Genomic DNA, 26538 nt, shown 5'->3' on the forward strand with positions numbered 1-26538 from the left:
TTAGTTGTCGAAAAAATCATGGAACAGCTTCCCACTAGTAAAATTGATAATTCTAAATTATCAAATTTGTTTGGTCTTCGACTTGCTGATGAAAGTTATCACATTCCCAGCGAAATTGACGCTATTATAGGAGCTGAATTAGTGCCCCATATTTTCCGAAATGGTCGTGTGGAAATTGATTCGAATTATTTGATGGCCTTGGAAAGTGTTTTCGGTTATATTTTGATGGGTAGAGCCCCTATTTTAACTCAATCTTCAGAAAATTCAACGTGTTTGATGACTTGTCTAACATCACCGTTGGATAAGTTAGTTCGAAAATTTTGGGAAGTGGAAAGCGTTCCAGATGTAGGAAAACAACTCACTGCTGATGAGTTGGAATGCGAGAAGGATTTTGCATCGTCCGTTCGTCGTGAAAATTCGGGTAGATTCGTTGTCTCATTATCGTTTTCAAAATCCCCTGATTGTCTTGGTGATTCTTATGCTATGTCAGAACGTCGACTCATCAGTTTGGAGAAACGACTGGCACGTGATCCAAACATGCGTTTAGTGTATCACGATGTCCTCTTGGATTATCTCAAACAAGGACACATGGAATTGATAAAAAATCAGAGTGATAAAAGTGGTTATTTTATACCTCATCATGCTGTAATCAAAACTCAGAGTCAATCAACGCCTTTGCGTATTGTCTTTGACGCAGGCGCGAAAACTACTACTGGAGTATCATTGAATGATATACTTCATATCGGCCCCAAGTTGCAAACGGATATTTTCGTTCTGTTAGTCAATTTTCGGTTATTTTCTATCGCTGTAACTGCTGATATAAAGCAGATGTATAGACAGATTCTTGTCGATGAATCGTGTCGCAAATTTCAGCGTTTGTTATGGAGATTTTCGTCCAATGATCCCATACAAATTTTTGAATTAAAAACTGTCGTATTTGGTCTGAGTGAGTCACCGTTTCTAGCTCTCAGAACTGTCCATCAACTTGTTCAAGAAGAAGGTGAAAATTTCCCTGATGCTAAAGCTCGTATTCCGAGTGACATGTTTATGGATGATTTGGTGACAAGTGTGTCTTCTTTAGGTGAAGCAAATCGTCTTTGTAGTCAGGCTAAAGAATTGTTCGAGAGAGGCGGATTCGAACTTACTAAATGGAGTTCCAATTCACCTGAATTGATGAATGATTTCTCGGAAGATGAAAAATCGGCCTTGTCTAAAGATTTCGAGATGGGAAATTTGTTGGCTGTCCTAGGTTTGAAATGGCAACCTGGTAGTGATTCGTTTTGTTTTTCAGTGAATCCTAATCAGTCTGTTCCTACCAAACGTCACATTTTATCGGTAGTAGCACGCATTTTCGATCCTTTGGGACTCTTGTCACCCCTAACTTTGTTTCTTAAATGTTTAATTAAACAATTATGGAATGCTGGTCTTGATTGGGACGATTCAGTACCTCCCTCTATTGCGCTTCAATGGGAGACATGTCAGAAGGAGTTCCCTTTATTGTCCAATCTCTTCATACCACGTCATTTAGGAGTGATGAATGATTCGAAAATTACTGTCATTGGTTTCTGTGATGCATCGACTTTAGGTTATGGTGGTGTGATCTACATAAAATCTCAAATGGATATGCAACCTGCAACTATCACATTGTTGTGCGCTAAATCAAAAGTCGCGCCATCTAAGACTTTATCCATACCTAGGCTTGAATTATGCGCGGCGCTCTTGCTCGCTGAATTAATACAGGTTGTTGTCTCTGTTTTGAGCCTTCGTTGTCACGTGACTCGCGTTGTTGCATTATCGGATTCTACTGTTGTCTTACATTGGATCAGGGGCTGTCCATCTAGATGGCAATCTTTCGTCGCTAATCGAGTTACGAAAATTCAAGACTGTCCTATCAACGACTGGTTACACGTGGCAGGAAATTCAAACCCAGCTGATCCCATTTCGAGAGGTTTATCCCCTTCTGAAATAATTAATCATGATTTGTGGTGGTCTGGCCCCTCTTGGCTAATGTTAGAAGAGAGTGATTGGCCCGTCAAGGTCGATCTGGAACCTATAGAGTGTCTACCTGAGGTCAAGGTTCACTCAATTGTCACTGTAGTACAGTCGGAAAATTCATCTATTAATTCGATTCATCTTTTAATTGCTCGTTGTTCCAACTACCAACGTCTATTGCGTATCATGGTGTTAATATTGAAAGTACTTCGTCTATTGCCTAAACCTCATGAATTAGATTTCGATTTGGCGGAAAAACATTTGTGTAAAGTCGTACAAAAAATTCATTTTTCGAAAGAATTACTGGAATTGAAAGCTGGGAAAGAATGTACTTCTCATCTTCAACAACTGTCACCCTTTCTTGATCATGATATTATTCGTGTGGGTGGACGTTTACAAAATTCTGAGTTGAATTATGACAGCTGTCATCCGATTATATTACCGAAAAATGATCCATTGGTCACGCTTTTGATTGATTATTTTCATGAAAAGCACTGTCACGCTGGACCTCATTTATTGGCGTCTATTTTGAGACAAAAATATTGGATTTTATCAGCCCGTGTCCTTATAAGGAGTCATGTACGAAAATGTAACAAGTGTTTTCACTATCGTCCCACTCTTACACCGCCGAAAATGGGCAATCTGCCAGCCTGTAGAACTCTGTCGTCTAAACCATTCGTCCAATGTGGAGTTGATTATGGTGGACCCATTCGAATCACCATGGCCAGGCGTCGGAATCCTTTCATATTTAAATCGTACATTTGTCTTTTTGTCTGTATGGCAACTAAAGCCGTTCACATTGAATTAGTTTCGGACTTATCGACCCAAATGTTCTTATCAGCTTTTCGCCGTTTCCTTGCTCGACGAGGTCCTTGTAAGGTCATGTATTCCGATAATGGTACCAACTTCGTCGGCGCCTATGATGAGCTAATAAAATTGTCACGGATGCTGAACTCCAAGGAATATCAAAACCTGCTCCAGAATGAACTTGCTGATCATAGCATTGAGTGGAATTTCATCCCGCCAGGTTCACCTCACTTCGGCGGTCTTTGGGAGGCGAATATAAAATCAGTAAAGTCACACCTGTTTCGAGTTATTGGTAACCAGTTGTTGACTTACGAAGAATTGAACACTGTCTTAGTTCAAATTGAGGCTGTACTTAACTCACGCCCGTTATGTCAAATGAGCGCGGATCCGAGTGAACCCCTCGCCCTCACACCGGCTCATTTTCTCACTTTGACACCTCTTAAGTACCTTCCTATGTTAAATGTGGAAGATCGTCCAATGAATCGATTGGATCGGTTTGAATTAGTCAATCAAATGGTTCAGTCTTTCTGGAGTCGTTGGCGCAAAGAATACTTACATGAATTACAAACCCGTGTGAAATGGTGTAAGGATTCCACCCCTCTCACGGTTGGTACAATCGTCCTAGTGGATCAACCAAATGTCGCACCGTTGAAATGGCCTCTGGGGGTGATTGAGGAAGTATTTCCCGGTGCTGACGGTGTCGTTCGAGTGGCTATGGTGCGGTGCGCCAATGGTCGCTTCAAAAGGCCGGCTACAAAGTTGTATCCGTTGCCTACTCAATAATTTTCCTTTTGCATTTTTTGTTTTATTCTCGTTTTGTTTTATTTTTATTTCTTTCGTCGTTTATTCATTGTTTTTTCGTTTCTTTGTTCTCTAGCCTTGTCTGAAAATAGCTTTTCAGCCGGGGGGGGATGTTGGAGCCAGCTCTAGTTTTCATTTTTCGTTTTTGAATTGGACGCGCGCTCCTCGTTCAGTTCGTATTCAGTCTGTTCCTACCAAACGTCACATTTTATCGGTAGTAGCACGCATTTTCGATCCTTTGGGACTCTTGTCACCCCTAACTTTGTTTCTTAAATGTTTAATTAAACAATTATGGAATGCTGGTCTTGATTGGGACGATTCAGTACCTCCCTCTATTGCGCTTCAATGGGAGACATGTCAGAAGGAGTTCCCTTTATTGTCCAATCTCTTCATACCACGTCATTTAGGAGTGATGAATGATTCGAAAATTACTGTCATTGGTTTCTGTGATGCATCGACTTTAGGTTATGGTGGTGTGATCTACATAAAATCTCAAATGGATATGCAACCTGCAACTATCACATTGTTGTGCGCTAAATCAAAAGTCGCGCCATCTAAGACTTTATCCATACCTAGGCTTGAATTATGCGCGGCGCTCTTGCTCGCTGAATTAATACAGGTTGTTGTCTCTGTTTTGAGCCTTCGTTGTCACGTGACTCGCGTTGTTGCATTATCGGATTCTACTGTTGTCTTACATTGGATCAGGGGCTGTCCATCTAGATGGCAATCTTTCGTCGCTAATCGAGTTACGAAAATTCAAGACTGTCCTATCAACGACTGGTTACACGTGGCAGGAAATTCAAACCCAGCTGATCCCATTTCGAGAGGTTTATCCCCTTCTGAAATAATTAATCATGATTTGTGGTGGTCTGGCCCCTCTTGGCTAATGTTAGAAGAGAGTGATTGGCCCGTCAAGGTCGATCTGGAACCTATAGAGTGTCTACCTGAGGTCAAGGTTCACTCAATTGTCACTGTAGTACAGTCGGAAAATTCATCTATTAATTCGATTCATCTTTTAATTGCTCGTTGTTCCAACTACCAACGTCTATTGCGTATCATGGTGTTAATATTGAAAGTACTTCGTCTATTGCCTAAACCTCATGAATTAGATTTCGATTTGGCGGAAAAACATTTGTGTAAAGTCGTACAAAAAATTCATTTTTCGAAAGAATTACTGGAATTGAAAGCTGGGAAAGAATGTACTTCTCATCTTCAACAACTGTCACCCTTTCTTGATCATGATATTATTCGTGTGGGTGGACGTTTACAAAATTCTGAGTTGAATTATGACAGCTGTCATCCGATTATATTACCGAAAAATGATCCATTGGTCACGCTTTTGATTGATTATTTTCATGAAAAGCACTGTCACGCTGGACCTCATTTATTGGCGTCTATTTTGAGACAAAAATATTGGATTTTATCAGCCCGTGTCCTTATAAGGAGTCATGTACGAAAATGTAACAAGTGTTTTCACTATCGTCCCACTCTTACACCGCCGAAAATGGGCAATCTGCCAGCCTGTAGAACTCTGTCGTCTAAACCATTCGTCCAATGTGGAGTTGATTATGGTGGACCCATTCGAATCACCATGGCCAGGCGTCGGAATCCTTTCATATTTAAATCGTACATTTGTCTTTTTGTCTGTATGGCAACTAAAGCCGTTCACATTGAATTAGTTTCGGACTTATCGACCCAAATGTTCTTATCAGCTTTTCGCCGTTTCCTTGCTCGACGAGGTCCTTGTAAGGTCATGTATTCCGATAATGGTACCAACTTCGTCGGCGCCTATGATGAGCTAATAAAATTGTCACGGATGCTGAACTCCAAGGAATATCAAAACCTGCTCCAGAATGAACTTGCTGATCATAGCATTGAGTGGAATTTCATCCCGCCAGGTTCACCTCACTTCGGCGGTCTTTGGGAGGCGAATATAAAATCAGTAAAGTCACACCTGTTTCGAGTTATTGGTAACCAGTTGTTGACTTACGAAGAATTGAACACTGTCTTAGTTCAAATTGAGGCTGTACTTAACTCACGCCCGTTATGTCAAATGAGCGCGGATCCGAGTGAACCCCTCGCCCTCACACCGGCTCATTTTCTCACTTTGACACCTCTTAAGTACCTTCCTATGTTAAATGTGGAAGATCGTCCAATGAATCGATTGGATCGGTTTGAATTAGTCAATCAAATGGTTCAGTCTTTCTGGAGTCGTTGGCGCAAAGAATACTTACATGAATTACAAACCCGTGTGAAATGGTGTAAGGATTCCACCCCTCTCACGGTTGGTACAATCGTCCTAGTGGATCAACCAAATGTCGCACCGTTGAAATGGCCTCTGGGGGTGATTGAGGAAGTATTTCCCGGTGCTGACGGTGTCGTTCGAGTGGCTATGGTGCGGTGCGCCAATGGTCGCTTCAAAAGGCCGGCTACAAAGTTGTATCCGTTGCCTACTCAATAATTTTCCTTTAAAGCAGAGAACTTGAGCTCCTAGGAGAGCTGGTAAGAAATTGGTATTATTGCTCTTTCAGGAATCACATAAAATATTATATATATTCAAAATCTTTGCTCTACTGACTGCGGCCAAACAGGGCACACGTTATAGAAAAAATAACGTTACAATCTATATAGATTTTTTCTATTACTTTTTCAGAGTCATTGGGCCATATGAATAAAGTTGAGCATTTGCTTATACTTCTAAAATATGGAGCATTTGCTTCATTTTCTATGAATAAACGTGAGCAAAACCTTTTGCTCATGCTCATCAAAAAAATATTTTGAGCATTTGCTCAAAAGTAAAAGGTTATACTCAAAATTATATGAATGAACTAGAGCATTTGCTCAACTTTTGAAGCAAATACTTCAAAAAAGGTGAGTCTAGTCTAGAGCAGCTTATCACCTTTTACTCATAGTAAAATGGCTCAACTAATTCGTATGAGAAAGAGGAAACCATACCAGAAACGATCACAACCAAGAAGATTATTATAGAGATGATATTGTTTCACACTATTATTTGAAAATTCTAAACTCAACTAACCTAAAACTCTATTCATAAATAGAAAACAGAGCAGACAAAAACACAAGCGGTGCCCAATATTTGCATATTTAGCGCTTCCGTGAGCTATAAAAACAAATTAAGGCTACAAAAGCGAATCAGCTGATGAAAAATCTTTGAAATACGTGAGCATTTGCTCAAGAGTTCAGGAGCATAAGGTAAGAGTTTAAGTGAAGCTTATTCATATAAAAATGAGCAAATGCTTTTGCTTCTATCTTTTGCTCATGAGCAAAACCTTATGCTCCATGCTCTTGCTCATGAGCATTTGCTCTGGTTTTATTCTATAACTGGTCCAAGTTTTATTCATATCGGCCATTTTGTTTTCTATTAAACTTCCTATAAACAAGACCTAACATACAATGATCGGTGAGATTAACATCAAATTAATATTGCTGTTTCATATCTGTCAATTCTTCTATCCTTAATAGAAATCTGATCCATGCAGGTGCTGGTAGAATTTATTTTTATTTATTTCGTTGAATTCTCTGATCTCTTGTAAAAAGGGTGTTCATACTTCCTTACCTATGGTAGTAGGTAGGGCAAGGAAAGTAAAACCAGCCGTAACTTCCTTATTTTCGGGTAGGTTTGAAAATGGGACTTACGTTTGTAAGTTGTGATCTGTAATTCTTTTAACAAGAGAATTTGGGGTCGCTGAATCCAAATCAGAATCCTCCTATCTTCATTTTCAAGAAAGATAAATTTTGAGAAACAATGATATCGCGAGTGACGTAAAATCATCATGTGAAAGACAATACGGTACTTGTCCTATTGTATCTCGATCAGGAGAGGTGGTTGCCTGACTCGGGGGAAAATAAGTGGCAAAAGCCGGTTCATGGCACGCGATCATCATGTGAACTCACCATTGGACTCAAGGTATTTCGGTAACAAAAGACGAGTACTGTTCAGTGATCATGTCCAAGTCTCCTATCATGTGAAACAGGCCCAACAAGCATTGCAAATTCATCATTTCATGCAATAATGAGCTGACAGCTGAACATAGTAATATGATAGCGTTGCCATCTTGTTGAGCAAGTCGTTTGGAGATGACTTAAATAAAGCTATGATGCGTTTACACCAAAGTAATAAACAAAATGTTAATATCTTTATAGATTCTATTAGATTGAACATAACTTAAACTTATCATACACATGATGAACATATGTGTTTGTCAAGTTCCGTTTAATCTAATGGAATCTATAAAGATTAAGTCATTAACATTTTGTTAATAACTTTGGCGTTAACACAGCTTAAGAAGTGAATTCAACCATAAATAATCACTCAAATCGAAGAAATAATAAATAAAAGATTTACTTTTTTAGAAAAACATTTATTTTTAATCTTGGATGGTACAGAGTGGCCACCCATTTCAAAATGAAAAATTCATGAGTAATTCCCGGTTTTTCAGAGTAAAATTTCAAATTTTCCAGGTAGAGTTCCGGTATTTGAGGAACAAGATACATTCGTAAAAAATTATAGAAAATATTATGGAAATCCTATTCAGTTTGATCTTCCATGACGAATTGCGAATAGCGTATTTAAATTTCCAAATATATTAATAATTTATGACACTACAGTCTATTTTTGTGAGGAATTAGTACGTTCTTTTTCAACTACTCATTTGTGTGGAGTGTTTTCGGACAGGGTCCATTTTCAATACTCAGTGAGTAGTTAAAAATAAAAAATTCATCACAAGAATAGACTGCAATGTCAAAGTTATCAATATATTTGAACATGTTGTATTCTGAGTCTGAGTCATACTTCTACCAATGAAGCCATATATATTGTTTTTTTTTTCAAGGCTACTTTTAATATAAATAAATCTCATTACCCTTTTATATTATTTTATCACAACATGTTTCGTGATTTAGGTATATTTTTATTTATAAGCCATATATATGCATGTATGTACAGTAGGCTACCATAGCCGATTCCAGCTGTTTGTGACTCTTCAAACCTTGAAGAAAGTCTCATTCTAAAGAGAATGAAGTCATCAAAATATTTAATTTTGAAATGTTATTGATTTATATCATGACTAAAATATGATAATTTTAAAATAAACGATAAGTAGTGAGCGTCAAATTTTTTTACTGTTTCATACTCAAAATAAGCTAACAAATCGATTGAAACCAGAAATTAATGTGAAATCTACTAGGCCAACAGTCTTCAGTTCAGGCGCGGATCCATGACCCTTACCTGGGGGGGGGAGATGGTCGTCCAGCCGACCCCCCCCCCCCGTTCGACATTACTCTTGCATTACTTGCGTTGCATTACTCTTCTTCTTCTCTATTAGTCCAGTCACTGGTGCAAAATGTTCCCATGGAACGCTCAAAATCGTTTGTTCAACCTTTTGGCGCGCACAACGAGCTAATATAGTAAACTATAGAGCGGCTGAGTGGCCACTATTCCTGTTACGAATTGAAATACTTACGATAGTAAAGTTACGATAACTGAGCTGTATAATTTGAAAGTATATGTTTGCTGATTAAAGAAGCACATGGTAATATTTCGTGCTAAGAAACAAAGCTGTGAGCTACCTGTGATATTTTTTGATATATATTTTTTCTCATATTATTTTCATATTTGTTGCTCTATATTTTTTATTCATTGCTCCTTGATTTTTTCATGTAATTACATGTTTATGTTCATTGAATGGTGTGCTTTTCATTCATTATCCTATCTCCATGCATGACCAATCTTGTTATATTCTACTTTATTATTATTATTGACCTATTATTAAAATTATTAACCAACTGTATTCTGCACTGAATAAGTTGGATAAATCAGCGATATACAGCAGTGATTGTTAAATCTTTGGAAATAATACATTCCCGAGATTTATGTAAATTATCCAGTACCAACACATCTGATTTGAAGAAACTCAAAGGTCATAGTATTAAGTTGCAGCAATATAAATTATTAGAATTTATAAGGTATTCTGATGGAGTATCGCCTTTGATTCCGCTCGGTATCATTTTTCATTGCTGACCACTTTGGCGAATGGTGGCAGGTTGCGTTAGTGGCGGTACCGCATTGTCTAGTACGATAATCAGAGCCCTTATATCTGTCTATCTCTACTGCATCTATATTTGTGGAGTACACCAAATCAGTCACAAAAACTGTGAACTGTTAAAGCGGCCGACGTTTGCAGCCAGCGAAAGCAAAGAACTTGAGCTCCTAGGAGAGCTGGTGAGAAATTGGTATTATTGCTCTTTCAGGAATCACATAAAATATTATATATATTCAAAATCTTTGCTCTACTGACTGCGGCCAAACAGGGCACACGTTATAGAAAAAATAACGTTACAATCTATATAGATTTTTTCTATTACTTTTTCAGAGTCATTGGGCCATATGAATAAAGTTGAGCATTTGCTTATACTTCTAAAATATGGAGCATTTGCTTCATTTTCTATGAATAAACGTGAGCAAATCCTTTTGCTCATGCTCATCAAAAAAATATTTTGAGCATTTGCTCAAAAGTAAAAGGTTATACTCAAAATTATATGAATGAACTAGAGCATTTGCTCAACTTTTGAAGCAAATGCTTCAAAAAAAGGTGAGTCTAGTCTAGAGCAGCTTATCACCTTTTGCTCATAGTAAAATGGCTCAACTAATTCGTATGAGAAAGAGGAAACCATACCAGAAACGATCACAACCAAGAAGATTATTATAGAGATGATATTTTTTCACACTATTATTTGAAAATTCTAAACTCAACTAACCTAAAACTCTATTCATAAATAGAAAACAGAGCAGACAAAAACACAAGCGGTGCCCAATATTTGCATATTTAGCGCTTCCGTGAGCTATAAAAACAAATTAAGGCTACAAAAGCGAATCAGCTGATGAAAAATCTTTGAAATACGTGAGCATTTGCTCAAGAGTTCAGGAGCATAAGGTAAGAGTTTAAGTGAAGCTTATTCATATAAAAATGAGCAAATGCTTTTGCTTCTATCTTTTGCTCATGAGCAAAACCTTATGCTCCATGCTCTTGCTCATGAGCATTTGCTCTGGTTTTATTCTATAACTGGTCCAAGTTTTATTCATATCGGCCATTTTGTTTTCTATTAAACTTCCTATAAACAAGACCTAACATACAATGATCGGTGAGATTAACATCAAATTAATATTGCTGTTTCATATCTGTCAATTCTTCTATCCTTAATAGAAATCTGATCCATGCAGGTGCTGGTAGAATTTATTTTTATTTATTTCGTTGAATTCTCTGATCTCTTGTAAAAAGGGTGTTCATACTTCCTTACCTATGGTAGTAGGTAGGGCAAGGAAAGTAAAACCAGCCGTAACTTCCTTATTTTCGGGTAGGTTTGAAAATGGGACTTACGTTTGTAAGTTGTGATCTGTAATTCTTTTAACAAGAGAATTTGGGGTCGCTGAATCCAAATCAGAATCCTCCTATCTTCATTTTCAAGAAAGATAAATTTTGAGAAACAATGATGTCGCGAGTGACGTAAAATCATCATGTGAAAGACAATACGGTACTTGTCCTATTGTATCTCGATCAGGAGAGGTGGTTGCCTGACTCGGGGGAAAATAAGTGGCAAAAGCCGGTTCATGGCACGCGATCATCATGTGAACTCACCATTGGACTCAAGGTATTTCGGTAATAAAAGACGAGTACTGTTCAGTGATCATGTCCAAGTCTCCTATCATGTGAAACAGGCCCAAGAAGCATTGCAAATTCATCATTTCATGCAATAATGAGCTGACAGCTGAACATAGTAATATGATAGCGTTGCCATCTTGTTGAGCAAGTCGTTTGGAGATGACTTAAATAAAGCTATGATGCGTTTACACCAAAGTTATAAACAAAATGTTAATATCTTTATAGATTCTATTAGATTGAACATAACTTAAACTTATCATACACATGATGAACATATGTGTTTGTCAAGTTCCGTTTAATCTAATGGAATCTATAAAGATTAAGTCATTAACATTTTGTTAATAACTTTGGCGTTAACACAGCTTAAGAAGTGAATTCAACCATAAATAATCACTCAAATCGAAGAAATAATAAATAAAAGATTTACTTTTTTAGAAAAACATTTATTTTTAATCTTGGATGGTACAGGGTGGCCACCCATTTCAAAATGAAAAATTCATGAGTAATTCCCGGTTTTTCAGAGTAAAATTTCAAATTTTCCAGGTAGAGTTCCGGTATTTGAGGAACAAGATACATTCGTAAAAAATTATAGAAAATATTATGGAAATCCTATTCAGTTTGATCTTCCATGACGAATTGCGAATAGCGTATTTAAATTTCCAAATATATTAATAATTTATGACACTACAGTCTATTTTTGTGAGGAATTAGTACGTTCTTTTTTAACTACTCATTTGTGTGGAGTGTTTTCGGACAGGGTCCATTTTCAATACTCAGTGAGTAGTTAAAAATAAAAATTCATCACAAGAATAGACTGCAATGTCAAAGTTATCAATATATTTGAACATGTTGTATTCTGAGTCTGAGTCATACTTCTACCAATGAAGCCATATATATTGTTTTTTTTTAAGGCTACTTTTAATATAAATAAATCTCATTACCCTTTTAAATTATTTTATCACAACATGTTTCGTGATTTAGGTATATTTTTATTTATAAGCCATATATATGCATGTATGTACAGTAGGCTACCATAGCCGATTCCAGCTGTTTGTGACTCTTCAAACCTTGAAGAAAGTCTCATTCCAAAGAGAATGAAGTCATCAAAATATTTAATTTTGAAATGTAATTGATTTATATCATGACTAAAAATATGATAATTTTAAAATAAACGATAAGTAGTGAGCGTCAAATTTTTTTACTGTTTCATACTCAAAATAAGCTAACAAATCGATTGAAACCAGAAATTAATGTGAAATCTACTAGGCCAACAGTCTTCAGTTCAGGCGCGGATCCATGACCCTTACCTGGGGGGGGGGGAGATGGTCGTCCAGCCGACCCCCCCCCCCGTTCGACATTACTCTTGCATTACTTGCGTTGCATTACTCTTCTTCTTCTCTATTAGTCCAGTCACTGGTGCATGTACACCATGTACATGCATCTTCTCTAACCTACACTGGTGCATGCAATTTATATTGTGGTTCTGATTTTTTAATATATTATTTGGGTACAAAAGAGAAATCCAGAACCAAGTATTTCATGGAAAATTCCCTTGTGCTAGATACAGAGTGACCCAAAAACTTCGTATTTTCGGTTCGTTTTCCAGTTTTTAGTTATTTCTACCAAATCCTATAATCAATCAGAAAAATTTGCTCTCGCCTTTTATTTAGATTATGAAATTCCTAATAAAATGAGATCATTCGGAACTTTCTATCTTCAATGAGTACTGAGTTACAATTTTACAAAAAATAATAAGTAAAATTTTAGGAAAAAATCAATTTCTATGATTTTAGTTTTTGATCCACATCTTCCGATTGTTACCATTTAAATGTATAATTCAAGATTACTCTGAGCGTAATTTTGTGCTCTACAGGTAGAGCGCTCTATCTCATATGGATTTTCAGGTAAACCTGACTATAATGATCCTTGTATTTAGATAACACCCAAGTTTTAGCTTCAATCATCATCATCATCAGCAACTCTATTGTCATCACATCCAGATTTCGTACAATGATATAAGTTCATAGATCATGTTCTATGAGAATCACCCGTTAGTGGAGAGGCGCGCATAAGGACACCTCAAAAATCAATATTTCAAACAATCATAACTTTTGACACAATGATCAGATCTCATTGTTCCACAGCTCATTCTTCTCGGCAGGTCAAGGCGGTTTAAAATCATGCATCATAAATGAAATTCAATTAGAAAATAGACAATTCATCCTTGAGTGTAGGCCTACTTCAACCAGTATTTCAATTCACAAAAAATGACCAATTTCCATTTTCAAAGCTGCAAATCTTGTGAAATACTTCGGATAAAATTTCAAAATGTGGATGTGGAAAAGTATATTTTCTTTTTCCACTAGAATGGAGAATACTTCCGATTCCAGTATCATTAGAAAGTTACAGCCGATTTTAAAAATAGCGATATTTCAGTTTCTCATTTTTTCGCGATTTTTCTGTTAATGAAGAGTCTCTAAAATGAGTCTGATACATCTCATGATTGATTCCAAATTGTAGAGTATTCCATCCTCTACGAGCTCAGTTCCCCAAAATTCATTTTGAATCACTTTTTCCAATCATAGAACTTCCTAGACCGTTGAGGAAAGTATCTTCGATTTCTTTTAATGATTGAATTTGACATTACGATCATATTTTTCCATCTACAGCAACTAAAAGAGGAGAAAAAAATGCATATTCAATTCAAGATCCAGACCTTTATTATAATAATGGGTTACCGAGCTACATATAGCTCTGAATTATTGGTCATTTCTTTGTGTATTGAAATACTGGTTAAACTACACTAAGGGATGAATTTCATATTTTTCAATCGAGTTCGACTTATGCATGATTTTGAACCGTCTTGACGAGCAGAGAAGAATGAGCTGTGGTACATCGAGATCCGATCATTGTGTCAAAAGTTATCAGTGTTTGAAATTTTGATCCTTCGAGATGTCCTTATGCGCGCCTCTCCACTAAATTAAGAGCATCTAACGGGTGATTCTCATAGAACATGATCTAATGGAATTATATCATGGTGCAAAATCTTAATGTGATGACAATGGAGGATTCATTGTTAAGAATTTCATGATCTAAAAAAAGGCGAAAACGAATTTTTGTGTCAGGATTTGGCAGAAATAACTGAAAACTGGAAAATGAGCCAAAAATAAGAGGTTTTTGGGCCATCGTGTATCTAGCACAAGGAAATTTTGCATGAAATAATTCGTAATGGATTTCTTTTATGTATACAAACAATATATTGAAAAATCAGAACTACAATATAAAATGCAAGCACACCCCCTTTTTCATGTCTATATTGACTGAACTTGAAGTAACACTGTAGATTTTTCAAACATCACTCTGAAAGTGGGGGGTGGGGCGGTCGCCCGACCGTCCCCCCCTGGATCCGCGCCTGCTTCAGTTACACACTTAGAACATAAATACGTTATTATTGCACCAGAGGAACTGTTATCAGTACATTAAGAAGCATTTAAAAAAGCATAGGCTAACCCAAAATTAGAGGAAAATTTTACCAATTGAATATGTTACTGTACACTTCTTTACTAAATTAATAGAAATTAATGATAAATTCATGAGGAATTCACGGTATTTTTCCCGGTTAGTAGAATCATGAGGAATTCAAGGTTCTCCCATATTCCCGGTAGGTGGCCACCCTGTGGTATTAGGATTCTAGCAAAGTAAACATTCATAAGATTAAGATAGAAAAATATAACAATCAATATAAGTAGCAGCATTATTAAACATCTAATTATCAACTTTTTCATTACTCTTTCATTAGTCAAGTAGGCCTATAAATATATATTGATCTGAAAAAATATATTTTCATATGCTTAGAATAATTCATCATTAGGTTGATCTATTTCATGCTGTGAATTTCTCTTCATTTTGAACGAAGACTTTCTTGTGTTATAGAGGCAATAATAGAAGGGAGTTTCCCCGATGAACTCACATAATACTTTGTCAGTAAATAGAAAATATTTTCAAAAGGTAATGAATGCATTAATGAGATACTGATGATCCTGATCCTAAGTTCCAAATAGAAATTCTTTTAATTTTTGGTAAAACCAAGTATCACGAATTTTGTATGGATAGACAGATGGGATCAAAACTCACCGTCAAAGTGACAAAGTATAAATTACTATTTTTTTATTACTTTGAAAGAATAACCGAGTAAATTAGCGAAACTGATCTATTTATACAATTTATACATAGTTAGACAAGCTGACTATACCAAAATACAACATGTAAGTAAATAATACGATATCCTTTATAAATACAGTAATAGTTAACAAATAATTCATTTCTGAATTGCATCTACAATAACCCAGGTACAACGATCAGCAACAACAAATCCCAATTTGGAGAATACGTTCATTGATGGCTTGTTAACTTCACTGATACAAGCAAACGGAATGACATTCTGCTCGACTAGAGCTTTGGCCAGGGCAGCGGTTACTATCCTCGCATACCCTTTGTTCCTCTCCTCAACATCTGTGAACAGCATTCCCAGGCCAGCAAAATGCTGCATCGTATTCCACGCCAACAGCTTGCCGTCTTCTTTTCTGAATAATCCAATTCCTAAATTCCCGCATATTGTGTTCTTGACCATGGCTTCTGTATCCTTCGAACCATATTTCCAAGTTTCATTGACTTTTTTCACATGACTCTCATTTAGCCTATCGAGATATGTGTTTTCGGGAGGACTGTAAAACAAAATAGAATTTAAAATCAGTGTTAAAGATTTACACATCGTTTGTATAATATCAAGAAGAAATCGATAGCATCAATTCAACAATTCAAATAGATTTACAAATAGTCTGCATTCTAAGAGAAATTTGATTTAGAAGCTGCTAGAGGTAGATCTAGTGGGGGGCTACTAATGTTGATGAAAGTTGAATTAAAGGTAGATGTTATTGAATCTAGAAGTGAATTGATATTGGCAAGCAACATACAGAAATTTATTGTAGGTCAATTGTATTTCAAACCAGATAAAATAGCACAATATATTGATAGCATTTAAGAAGTATTCGAAAAGTGGGAAACACTGTTGATGAATAGCATTGTCATAGTGGGGGAGACTTTAACGTGAGAGTGGGAGAACTTAACAATTCTTGCTCCACTTTATCTATTAAAGAGAAAGTCATGCAATGAAATAATCAGCTGTCGATAGCAGTGAGGAAGTTTTCAGGATATTTGATCGCAGCAATTTAGAATGTCGTCAATTAATAAAGTCCAAGTACTGTAATTCTATTTGAATTTTGTGAAACAGGGTTTTCAACTTACATCACATCTATCTTATGATGCAGTTCTGGTGGAAGCCACACTCTATTGAATATCGCCTCATACGAACTGCTACGATTGTTGGACGCAATCAGCTCCTCAACAATTCCAATGTCTTTCTCGAAAACAGCTTCAAATACAATAATAGGTTTACATGACCAGTCAACGGGCAAGGTCCTCAAGAGGTTCTTCAATTTAATTTTGTCTCCATCTTGAGAATAGATCATGTATCGACAAACCTGGAATGGAAATTAATTTAGTCTCAATAAATTATTTAATTAAAAAAACTACAAGGTGTGTCAAAGAAACGTATTTATTTGAAAGGTCAATAAAAACATGAGTACTTTAGATATTGTTTTAATCTTTTTTATATGAGAATACAATATCTCAATTTTTTAATGCAGTCTTTTTTTTGACAAAATATTAGATTTATTTTTATTTTGTTTATTCATTCAATTGCATGTGTGTAAATGTTTGCATTAATTTTGAAATTGTAGAATATATAAAAATAAAATGTATGTATGAGAAAATATTATGATACTGACTCCTGGCAGACAACCTTTCGGGTTATGTCAAAACTTTTGTCTTGTGTTACATTTCTCATATTACAATCCTTTTCTTTTGCTTACATATTATATAATTTGTTGAGTTTTAAGAAATGATTGTAGTGTATGATTTTATAATGTAATATTACATTTTTTCTCGATTAAAATCGAATCTTCAATTCGAGATTTATAAAACTTGATAGTAAATATCAGAGTAATCGATATGCGGACAACTTTTTAACTGAGAATTTATCATAAATAATTGTGTTGCACATTCCATGGTATCAGCGAAACTGAGTTAACAGAATTAACAGATAAATAGATCATTATAAATATAGAGGATATATAAATTTAAAATAACAGTTTCGAAATAAAGTTTTAATGAGAACAAATGTAAAATGTAAATTCTAAACTTGTAATTTATAATTTTTTGGAATTTAATATCGGTGACGTGTTCATAACGTCAACACTGGTTTTGAGGTGGGGCTTTGCTCTGTACTTGTTAGGCCTCTCTCTAAAAAATGGTGGCTGGCTATGTGTTCTAATTTTGTGTTCTCTGAATATTTTTCTGTTTAATTGAATTTTTAATGTTTTAAATTGAGTTTTGAACAGTTTTATGGTGTTCTAATTTTGTATAAATTGTTTTGTGTGTCTACAAGCCTTTAGCCATTGTTTTTCAACTATATAAATGGATAAGTATTTAGCTTGTAATTATGCTAGATGCTTAAGTGTGTAAGGTATTGTTTTGTGGATTTGTGTTGTATATTGCCAAAATTCTTCTGAAGATTATAAGTTGGTTTGCTCTGAGAACTGGATTTCTCATTCATAAGCAATAGATCCATTCATAGTTTATCAAGAATCTACCATTTTGGAGCCGATAACTTCCTTTAGGTTAATAGGTGTGAAATGCTATCCAACCTATTTAGGAGAAATTGGTAGCACGGCAAATGGTACGCCCTGGTGTGGGACTCAAACTACAAAATATATCCCTGGTTATGAAAAATTATTAGTAGGCTGATGTCTTGATAGGTTATGAATGGTATGCTGCTGAGTGGGAGGTCAGTTCTGGAGTGGTCAAGTTTTAATGAATGGATATCAGTGCATATTACAAAATGGCAAACATTAAAAATGATCTGAATCTTATAGCGTTCCTAACACACAAGTTTGATGAGCTAAATGCTAGATTTGATGAGCAAAATGCTAAGTTTGATAAGCAAAATGCTAAGTTTGATAAGCAAAATGCTAAGATTGATAATTTGAAACAAGATCAAAGTGCTAGGTTTGATGATATGAAGCAAGAATGTACTAGTATAAGACTAGAGCAGGTTAGTATAAACCTTCTATTAAGATACACATGAAACATTGATTGATAATCATGAAGATGAAAGCAAATTGAAGCAGGATGATAGTAGTGTTGAGATACAAGATCAATTATTTCAAGTTTCAGATAATGTAGGCCTAGTTACTGTTATTGAAAAAGTAAATCCTAGTGAGATAGTAGAATTGAGTAATGTAGTAGGTAGGGAGTTGTCTTTATTGAAAGTCAACAGTAAAGAAAGTAGTATTGCCAAATTGAAAGTTAGGAAAACAGTAAATAAAGTGAATGTTTACATGAGACAGGTTTCTGTAGAGGTTAGGAACAATGTAAACAAAATGAATCTTGAAATAAAAACACATAGATGTTGTCAGTTTTCTACACTTTAATTTGGTACACGACCATGGTTTCGTGACCACACAGGTCACCTGTGTGGTCACGAAACCATGGTCGTGTACCAAATTAAAGTGTAGAAAATGACAACATCTATGTGTTTTTATTTCATCATGGAACGTTTCTACAACATCGACCACAACTCAGTTGAAGTTTTAAAATGAATCTTGCTTTGTATCAAGTTGATGAATTCAACTTTCAACTAAAAATTGAAAAAGTGTATGCAAAGCATTATCTAGTGAACATGACTGATTTTTGTAAGCAAAATGGTTTTGTTGAAACAAATGAACCCATGAATAAAATCATGTTCTTGAAGAAAACAAAGCACAAAGTCACCATTGATGTGTTAGTATTCAAAGGTTGTTTCAAGTTGCTTACTTACAAGATGATGACAGTGAATCACATGATGAAAGGGTATTCCCCGGCACTATGTTATGATTAGGAATCCTGTGTTATGCCGGGATTCAGAATTGCATAATCACTATGCAGTGTATGGTAAGAGTCCATAATTGTGTCTTTTTTCTTTCCTGTAGCCTATTTTTCTTGGCCCTTAATCGTTTCAAATTTCGATTATTTCCTGTCTTTGTGTAATGTTCAGTAAATTTCTTCTATGATGCATATCTTAACCAATCTTGTCCATAGTCATTTAAATTTGTATTTTTTTTCTGAAATAATTTTGGAAGTTAAAATAGTAGCTTATTTTCCTAATCTTTAAATTGTTGATAAAACTTAACTTTTCTAAAATCTATCTATTGTAGTGTAAATAATTGCGTGCTTGCAGTATATTTTTTCATCATGTATTACATATTTTAATTATGTCTATTTTTCGTCAGGTATCATATTATGTAACTAGGTTTTTCAGAGCAAATTGTGTCCCATTTTCTCATCTTTCATTGCATATCATGCCATAAGCCATATGTAATTAGGTTATAGTTTTCTTCTGGGCTTTTAACCCATTTTGCAATTTTTTTATTTGTAGTATATGTTTATTAAATATACTTCCTTATGAAAGTTTAGTACTGACATGTAGGATAGGCTCTAATTAATCTTTGTCTTCCTTGTATTATTTAGAAAATTTATTTACCCAATTTTTCTTTTTCTCTTATTTGTATTTTTTAGGGAACTTATTTACCCATTATCCATCTTGATTGTCTTTGTATTGTAATATTGAAATGTTTGTACTTATTATACAGTCTTCAAATTCTGAAATTATTTAAAAAATAAATGGTTCAATTTAGAACATGCTGAAATTTAATCTTATGTATAAATTCTTTTGTTATAATAATAAAACTTGAGTTAAAGATTAAAATTTCTCTAAAGTTTTTGTAATTGATGTCTTTTTCTAAATTTTAAAAACTGTTTGTTCTATAAATTTTGATATGATTGATTATCGTTTGAAATGGATGCTGGAGTGTATGTAGAATTTTTAGTGGGGTTTGTTGATTAGAATTTTGCTGGTATGTGATTGTTTTTTGAGATGGAAACCCATTATTGCCTAAAGAAGGAATAACAGAGGTTATTACTTATGTTGATTGCCATAGATGCGAAATAATGATTAATAATGTTGATTGCCATAGATGCAGATGTTTACTTATGAATATTGATTGCCTTTGAAGCAAAATATTATTGATGTTTTGAATGATTTCTTGTTTAATGATTGATAGTAAAGTTTTGTCATGAAATGTAGTTTGTGTTTAGAACATTGAAAAGTCGAAATAAACTATAGTATCCAACAAACGATGATTAATAATATTGAATAATTTGCTTTTCATAAAATATTTGAACAGTGAATAAATGGAAATGAAATTATTTTTTTATTAAAATTTTGTAATTGATGTCTCCATTGAGTTTGAGGAAATTTCACAATTTATGTATTGCTGACTGTATAATAAGATGTTAACAAATTTCATTTTTATATTGATTATATACTTGTAAATAATTTTCATGTGTATTAGATTGTATTGGTAGCCTAATCAAAATTTTCTTTTTAGTTTATAAGCATTTTAAGATAACAGGTACAGCGTGGACATTAACATCAAAATAATTATCACGTGAATCTCGAAATCAACAACAAGTGAACGCCATGAAGAGTGTTAAGAACATTTGGGTGATTTTCGAACTAGTGTGAGTCATTAATTGACTATCAACGCCAATATCTACGCTGATATCTATACAAATGCCAATGCCAATATCTATGCTGATATCTACACCAATGCCTACGCCAATATCAATGCTGATGCCTATGCCAATATCAACGCCAATATCTACGTTGATGTCTACGCCGATGCCTGTGCCGATGCCAATATCTACGTTCATGTCTACGCCGATGCCTGCGCCGATGCCAATGCCTGCGCCAATGTTGATGCCAATGCCTACGACAATGCCAACGCCAATGCCGACACCAATGCATACGCCAATGACAATGCCAACGCCTATTGCTGACCATGTAACTCAAACTTCAACACTACCACATTACCTGGAGGTAATTGCCATCCATGTTCACATTCACAACTTTGAATTCAGAATAACAGTCACAGTATCATGAAAGAATTGATTCGAAAAATCCTCTCCTAAATTATTCCTGTATGCAGAACTCTAAACCTTGAAAGCTGAAAATATCAAAAAACCAAACCTTACCTAAATTAATCCTCACCTAAGTTAATCCTGTATGCAGCGTCTATCTCTTTTCCAAAAAACAAATTACATTGTCATTTCAAGCCTGAAATGTACATTGTATAATTATATGATACAAAATTTACGTGACTCTGTATTGAGTTTGGTATGCAGCCGTCTACTACAAACATGAGGCAATGCTAACTGAGATGTCACCTGTATCGAGTTTGGTATGCAGCCGTCTACTACAAGCATGAGGCAATGCTAACTGAGATGTCACCTGTATTGAGTTTGGTATGCAGCCGTCTACTACAAGCATGAGGCAATGCTAACTGAGATGTCACCTGTATCGAGTTTGGTATGCATCAGTCAACTACAAGTATCAGCCCAACACTACGTGCATTCAGATCAGCCCAACACTACGTGCATCCAGATCAGCCCAACACTACGAGTATTCGGATCAGCCCAACACTGATGTCATCACACTGGAGTCACACTTAACTGAAATTCATACTGAGTGCCTTAACGGACTGTTTTCCAAAATTTGCATCAATAAAATCAACCACGTCAATAGTGAAAGAAATGAACATTTTTTGATTTATTGAAATTTTATGTGAAAATTAAATGTAACAATTCATCAATTCATTAAAAAAAAAATTTCAACATACTAAATTTTTATGCAATAAAAATTGAATTTTTCTATCTATTAAATTTATGTGCAATTTCAAAAACTATTCTTTATTAAACTTTCCGTTGAGATATTTTCCTTTAAATTATAAAGCTAAATCAAAAGTAATTTTGATATTCTATACTTTGAAATATTGTTTGGAAACGTATAACAAATGCTATTGATGAATTTTTATAATAATTTTCAATATTATAGGATGACATGTAATGTTTTTATAGAAAAAATTGTTACTGTTCTCGAATTTAATTTCAACAATTTCTATTTGTTTCAATGTAATTTTTTTTCTTTAAATTCTCAAACAGTAAAATTTTTTATGTCAAGAGGGGGGTATTTGTAATATTACATTTTTTCTCGATTAAAATTGAATCTTCAATTCAAGATTTATAAAACTTGATAGTAAATATCAGAGTAATCGATATGTGGACAACTTTTTAACTGAGAATTTATCCTAAATAATTGTGTTGCACATTCCATGGTATCAGCGAAACTGAGTTAACAGAATTAACAGATAAATAGATCATTATAAATATAGAGGATATATAAATTTAAAATAACAGTTTCGAAATAAAGTTTTATTGAGAACAAATGTAAAATGTAAATTCTAAACTTGTAATTTATAATTTTTTGGAATTTAATATCAGTGACGTGTTCATAACGTCAACACTGGTTTTGAGGTGGGGCTTTGCTCTGTACTTGTTAGGCCTCTCTCTAAAAAATGGTGGCTGGCTATGTGTTCTAATTTTGTGTTCTCTGAATATTTTTCTGTTTAATTGAATTTTTAATGTTTTAAATTGAGTACCGGTATTGAACAGTTTTATGGTGTTCTAATTTTGTATAAATTGTTTTGTGTGTCTACAAGCCTTTAGCCATTGTTTTTCAACTATATAAATGGATAAGTATTTAGCTTGTAATGATGCTAGATGCTTAAGTGTGTAAGGTATTGTTTTGTGGATTTGTGTTGTATATTGCCAAAATTCTTCTGAAGATTATAAGTTGGTTTGCTCTGAGAACTGGATTTCTCATTCATAAGCAATAGATCCATTCATAGTTTATCAAGAATCTACCATTTTGGAGCCGATAACTTCCTTTAGGTTAAAAGGTGTGAAATGCTATCCAACCTATTTAGGAGAAATTGGTAGCACGGCAATAAATTAGATAAAGAAATTTTCTATAAAAATCTACATTCGGGAAATAATCATGATTATTCAATCAGCAATTGAATTTTTATTCCATATTCATATAAACATTGAATATTTTAGTGGATACCATAGATAACTCAGATTATGAGATGATAATAATAATAATGTGAAAATATTGCAATCTCTATTGCAAAATTGCAATATGACCACACAATTTGTACTGTTTCTTTTTATTTGTAATTTATTATCTAAGACACATAAAAATGCATTACTAATAGAGAAATTTTAGATGCAAACGCCTAATTTTCCCAGAATTGTTTAGAATGGAAGAGTTTGCTTCTAGAATAGTAAAAGTTTCTGACTAACAAATGGGGATATTCAGGTACTTAAAATCTCCTTGAACTTACGAAGTATTTGCTAACAGCGACAAACACGCCTCCATTCAGGTTTCCATTGCAGCACAAAACATTGATAGAAGAAGGAAGATTTTTCTTCTCCCACTCCAGTTGCATCCAAATGAAGTAGTAAATCTATAAAATTCAAATAATTCATGAAGTACGATCTTGTACAAGGTATCTAAATACACACAGTAATATATTTTTCTATAAAACTCTATGGAGCACGAGTTTGTGGATACAAACAAGTATTGCGACATACTCAAATAATTTTTTTTCAAATTCACAGTTGCTCAGACAAAATGAGAATTCACCATACAAAGTGTTTGGAAAGTAGGCCTGCATATGCACGTTTAAGGCTAACAGTTAAATTTAATCTATTAAGTAATATTGTAAAAATTCAATAGTAATAAGCAATAAGAATGAGGAGCAAAAATTAATCAGTAGTGATTCAATAGATGACTGCATAGCTTCTCCCACTCTGAGTATATTGGTGTTCAGTCATTTGTCACTGTTAATTTGCAAATCATGTCTCTCCTCACACACAAAAATGCGAGAAACAACACATGCATCTACCACGAAAAGCAGTGCTTTAGAAAAAGTTACAGTCTAAGCAATAGTGACCTTGTATGGAGATGTATTAATAAGGTTTGTACAAGCTCAATAACAACTGATTCGGCGTGTGAGAAGATTAAAGCGTGCACCGGCAAACATTCCAATCATGCAACACCTGCTACTCCATCGAAGCTTATTAATTATAATGAGGAAGTAGAAAATGCGAAAATTACAAAAATATCAAACTTTGAAAATAGAATGTCTCTTGATTCAGTAATAAATAAGCACCGGAAAATTGATTCATGTGACGTAGGATGTCAAACGGACGATTTGGTTCTCAAAGAGAAGGACGAACTGGTCTCTCGTGTGAATGAGCTTCTTGTTCATAGGGATGCACTCATACAAGAAATCCAAAATCTCAAGTGCAAACCCAGTAACGATAATGCAGTAGGTTCCAATTAAATCATCATTGAACCCTGGCTGAGTGATTCAGAAATCTGGAACGAGCTGAGGGATCTGAAAGAGGCAAAAGATGTCCTTATATTACATCCAATTATTTGCACACAAATCATGCTTGCCAATAACGATAATGATTCCATTCATAGTATAGAAAATTTGAAACCTTTTGACTATAAATTAATATTGGTCCCAATCTCAAACTCCAAAATATAACTGTGAATGGTGGAAATACTTTAGGATCTCACTGGAGTCTGATAGCTATAAAGCTGCCAGACAAAGTCTTCTTACATTTTGACTCTGCATCCGGATTGAACAATGATTCAGCAACTGTTTTATATGAAAGGCTTTCCAAATTGATGAATATAGTGAACACATCAGCTTTCAAACAATCCCAGTGTAGACAGCAGGAAGATTCTCACTCGTGTGGTTGGGAAGTTGTAAACAATGCAAAACTCCTGGTGAACCTATTGAGAGAGAATCCAGAGTTTCTAGCTGGGAATAAATGGTTGGACTTGAATATTGATTTTCCAAGTAGGCCTAATATTTAGAGTGAAGCTGATGAAAATGATTTTGTTGAGGAGTCGAACATTCTCAAAATCAAGATCAAAAAGCAGCAGAAGCGGATTCAGAAGTTAATTGAAAATACAAATATGCTAAAGCAAGAAATAAAAAAGCTCAGCTCCACATCACAGTTCAATAAAATCACGCTGAGGGACAACGCACTCACTGAATCAAACACTAATCCTCATCATAGAAATGTATTAATATTAGCCGACAGTCAAGGTAGAAATCTGAGTTGCCAGCTACAGAATTATCTGCCAAAAGATCATGAATGCTGTGACTTGATATATCCTGGCGCTTCATTAGCTGAAATTACTAATAAATATATTCACAATTGAGAGCTTTAGGCCAGTTTCACACGGCAGAGACCTCGCTCCTGGAAGATCATATTACGGAAGATCATATTTTGCAGCTCTCCTGTACTTTCACATGGGGATCTTACAAATAAGCCGACAGATCTAACAACTACGCCGACGTTTGCTCAAAGTATGACTCATCACTTTTTCTCAAAGTCTAACTTCCTTAAAAATATAGATAGAAGATTTCTGATTTCGGATTTGGATTCAGTGACCCCAAATTCTTTAAAGCGTATGTCCCATTTTCAAAAATACCCGAAAACAAGGGAGTTATAGCTGTTTTTAATATAGCTTTCCATTATCATATATGATTATATAGTAAACGTACTAAGAAAATAATACTCCTGCCTCACAAAGGGACAGGCAAAGGTTTCATCTCAATAATTTCAATATTTCAATTTGTTCCTTTCAATAGCTTCAATGTGAAGCATTGAGATGTTTGCCTATTGTAAATACCAACCAATATGTGGTATGCGAATAGAACATAATTTCGACTTAGATTACATCATCATCAGTATTTTCAATATCCTTTTGAATGATATTCTATCGATTTGGAATGTTTACTCAAAATCAAGAGGAAGAAGACTTTCAATTATATGAAATGAAACACATGTTGCAATCTATTATTATGACAATAATCCAAGGTTATGCTCCACGAAGTTCCATGATGATTTTGTAATTAAAAATTCGCAATTGCATTTCTTTTGTTATTCCAAATTCTCCAATAAATCTCCAGTTGATTATTAATTAACATATAATTATATGAAAGATTTTGAATATTAACATTAATAATTAGAGCTTACACATAATATTAAAATTCATATTCATAATCATATTATGATGACTGCTGCAATAGATTTAAATATGAATATTTCGATGTCTTTGTCTTTTCAAGTTTTCTTCAATTTTTAAATGAGAAAGTAAGACTTTTGAAGATAC

General features: G+C 34.6%; 1 protein-coding gene across 7 annotated transcripts in view; it reads right to left on the reverse strand.

The window, feature by feature from the left end:
- Positions 1-11706: 11706 nt before the first annotated feature.
- LOC111056071 overlaps positions 11707-26538 on the reverse strand; it is a 40040-nt gene continuing 25208 nt past the window's right edge. For 5 of the 7 annotated variants that reach the window (XM_039442282.1, XM_039442254.1, XM_039442304.1 and 2 more), the window contains 3 exons: positions 23681-23803; positions 16584-16819; positions 11707-16003 (listed from right to left, as the gene is read on the reverse strand). In XM_039442282.1, the coding sequence (XP_039298216.1) occupies positions 15598-16003; positions 16584-16819; positions 23681-23803 (765 nt within the window). In that variant the 3' untranslated portion in view covers positions 11707-15597. Of the gene's footprint in view, positions 16004-16583; positions 16820-23680; positions 23804-24511; positions 24740-26538 lie in introns of all 7 variants that reach the window. The other 2 variants (XM_039442289.1, XM_039442297.1) reach the window with 1 other exon arrangement.

This window comes from Nilaparvata lugens, chromosome 1 (genome assembly GCF_014356525.2).
Source record: "Nilaparvata lugens isolate BPH chromosome 1, ASM1435652v1, whole genome shotgun sequence".
Taxonomy (NCBI): domain Eukaryota; kingdom Metazoa; phylum Arthropoda; class Insecta; order Hemiptera; family Delphacidae; genus Nilaparvata; species Nilaparvata lugens.